The 3,008-nt window shown below is 41.6% G+C and overlaps 1 protein-coding gene across 1 annotated transcript; it reads right to left on the reverse strand.

Annotated features, from left to right (window-relative positions):
* Positions 1-401: 401 nt before the first annotated feature.
* On the reverse strand, positions 402-2,530 carry LOC139029727 (endogenous retrovirus group K member 6 Env polyprotein-like). The gene has a single exon (XM_070450234.1). The coding sequence runs from the start codon at positions 2,445-2,447 to the stop codon at positions 402-404; it is 2,046 nt and encodes a 681-aa protein (XP_070306335.1). The 5' UTR covers positions 2,448-2,530.
* Positions 2,531-3,008: the final 478 nt, after the last annotated feature.

A 3,008-nucleotide genomic window follows, 5' to 3' on the forward strand; every position in this document is an offset into this window, starting at 1 on the left:
CAGGGATGGGATTCACAATCACATTTATAAGCAGTTTTAACTTCTAATCTATTTCCATATTCCCTAATATACCTCCTATATATAAAATCCTACATATCTATAAATGGCCTAAATCTAAATACCTCCCGCATACCAGGTTATTCATATAGTTCCCATCTCCCTGGGGGCAGAGTAAGCCTAACTCTTCTGGGAAGCCCCCAGACGTTTACACCCTAGAGATGTCCCTGGGACCTTCCCCGAGGTCTGCCAGGACAGCGAAAAACCACCAAGAATTCCAAGAAAGAGTATTAGCACAGACAAGACACATATAGCAAGAATAGGGAGTGTCCCGGAGCCTGCTGGACTCGGATTCCCCTGGGTTCATGGCCTCCTTGGGTCCATGACCTTTACCCAGAGCCTTGTCATGGGCGGGGCGTTCGCTTGTCCTCTTCTTGGCTCCCGACATCTCCCCCTTTTTTATTTTTTAAGGCAAGCAGCTGAAGTTCAACAGAAAGGCGCTGAATACTAGTTCTGAGGATCCTAACAATGCAAGGAAGGATAAGAATAATTACTAAGACAATACATCCTAGAGAAACCCAGGTCATAATCCCAGAAATGAGACCTTTTCCTGAAATGAAGGAGCTTAACTGATTAAAGAAATCATGAGCTGTTTCTACCACAGTAAAGTCTAACTTAGCATCTTTTACATTAGAAATCTGTTGATGTAATCTTTCTAAATCTAGGCTAATACTAGAGCTATTCCAAACCCCAGAAATATGATTTTGAATCCGCTCCCAATTATAATCTGTTTCATTTACCTTTAAGGGTGTTACACAAATCCACTTGTAATCTGCATGACAGGACAAAGCCAACTTCGTTTTTAAAGCCTGCAATTCAGTTCCTATATGCATTACTGCCTCTTCCAAAGCATTTACTTTCATTTCTAGTTTTCTATCTATAGCTTCTTGAGTTGCTAGCGTTAAGGAAACATTTTTTGACAAATCATTAACATGAGCGGCTGTGTGAACCTGATGTGCAAGAGAAACAGAGGCTAATATAGCAGAAGATATGGCCATAATTAAGGCAGATATTCCTAAAACTAACAATCCTGCAAACCTTTTAATTCTCATTAACTCTTTAACATGTTGTAATACAGCTAAGCCATAATTATCATACCAATATGTTGTCAAATTAACAGGTACCATGAGATAGGGAGGTCGTTTTAAAATTATAAAAGCAGAAACATTAAACCTAGGGCTCAGACAGCTAGAAAGGAAGCAGGTATCACAATCAACAATTGTAGGTCCTCCAGTTTGATTAAGATATATCTGTAACTTATTTGAATCATTAACAAAAAGGAAAACATATGGAGAAGGAAGGCAAGCCAAAACAACCTTTTCTAAGGTTGAATTAGGTCGCTTTAAAGTTACATTGGAAGTTGCAGCTACTGCTCTCCATAGCTCTGGCTGCCAAAAGGTCTTTGAATTTTGCTGATAAGCAACCATGGGGGGAACTAGGGCGTTGTGATGCCATCTACTGACTGAAAGAGGCCAAGGTACAGTAGAGTTTTCCCAATTTACATACTCGTCTGTATAATTTTTTACTGTTTTCAGATCGTGTTTTGGATTTGGATTACTCCAATCTTGAATGGATATTGTATTTGAATTCCCCATTTTATAGGCTAACATAGAATCATAAATACACTCTCTCCACTGAGGGTATCCTATCTGATAATTTACTCCACCCCAGCTGTCATCTGAAGGTGGGTCTGATGAGCATCGTTCATAAGTGTCATCAAAGGGGAGAGAATGATTAAACCTTGCAAATTGTGTTTGGATCTCATCTGAGATTCCAGGCATTTGTCCCAATAAAACCCAAACAAATCTTTTTGATCCCTTTTTTCCTTTATTAAGTGGGGAATCTGTAATAATGGCCTTTTTTGATGTCTGGACACATCCCTCTTTAGTTGGAGTAATAAGGCCTCGAGTCCCTTCAAGGGGAAAATTAAAGCAAATTGGGATTCCTTCAACTAATCCGTGGAAAGAGAAATTTAGATTTATAGGATAACTTTTTAAAGAATGAGATGTCCAACTCCCTCCTAGCAACCGAGGTGCATTAGTTGTCACCCGAAGGGGTGACTCTGTCCAAGGGACAACCTGCAGAGTTGGAGGATCAGGGAAATAGGCCCAATAAATTCCGCTCTCTGACTGAGAGGAAAAGGGAGTAACCATACTTACCTGGCAACTCAGGATAGCAAGGATTGCAAGAAAGAGTTGTTCTGGGCTGGCACCAGGTCCGGCAACTGTCTGGGCTTGACGAGTGAGGTTCTTGATCTGTCCCCAAGTTGGGGTGGGAGAATCTAGAGTTTTTTTATTACTTACTTTATATTTAATTTTTTCTTTTTGTGGTGGTGGGGATTTTTCCCCTTCATTGTCGGCCTGCCTGCCCACAAGAAAAACAGCCTCCATAGTTCAGTAGCTCCCTGGGCTGCATGCCACCTCCTGGCCTAACCGGTTTTGTCAGTCTCTGTAATGTCTGACCCATTGTTGTCCCCTGATAGAGGGCGTTTAGCAGGTGGTGGATCTGGATCATCTGCTGGATGAATAATTGTCTTTTTAGGCAATTTGGGTCTTATAGGCTTCTTCTCAGGTCTCAAGGGTGGAATCAAATATTGAGGGACTACTTTTCCCACCGGGGACCAGCCACCATCATCATGATGATATCTGGCTGCCTCTTCTTCCAACTCAGCCTGATCTCTAGGATCAAGAACATCATCATCCGAATCATCATCATACCTATGTACAGCCATAGAAGCCAACATTTGTCTTAATGAGCGATAATCAGAAGAACTAGGACTTATTTTGGGCCCTTCAGATGTGCTTTCTCTATTCTCGTCTGTCACCGGATCTTCTCCGTCTGAATCAGGGCTCTTGGTCTCTCGTCTAAACTTTTCACCCTCATGCTCAGGGTCTAGGGCATCTCTAATAAGATTCCATAGAGAAAATGTGTCAGCAGGGACTCTATCTGGC

Source organism: Odocoileus virginianus, chromosome 19, assembly GCF_023699985.2.
Source record: "Odocoileus virginianus isolate 20LAN1187 ecotype Illinois chromosome 19, Ovbor_1.2, whole genome shotgun sequence".
NCBI lineage: Eukaryota > Metazoa > Chordata > Mammalia > Artiodactyla > Cervidae > Odocoileus > Odocoileus virginianus.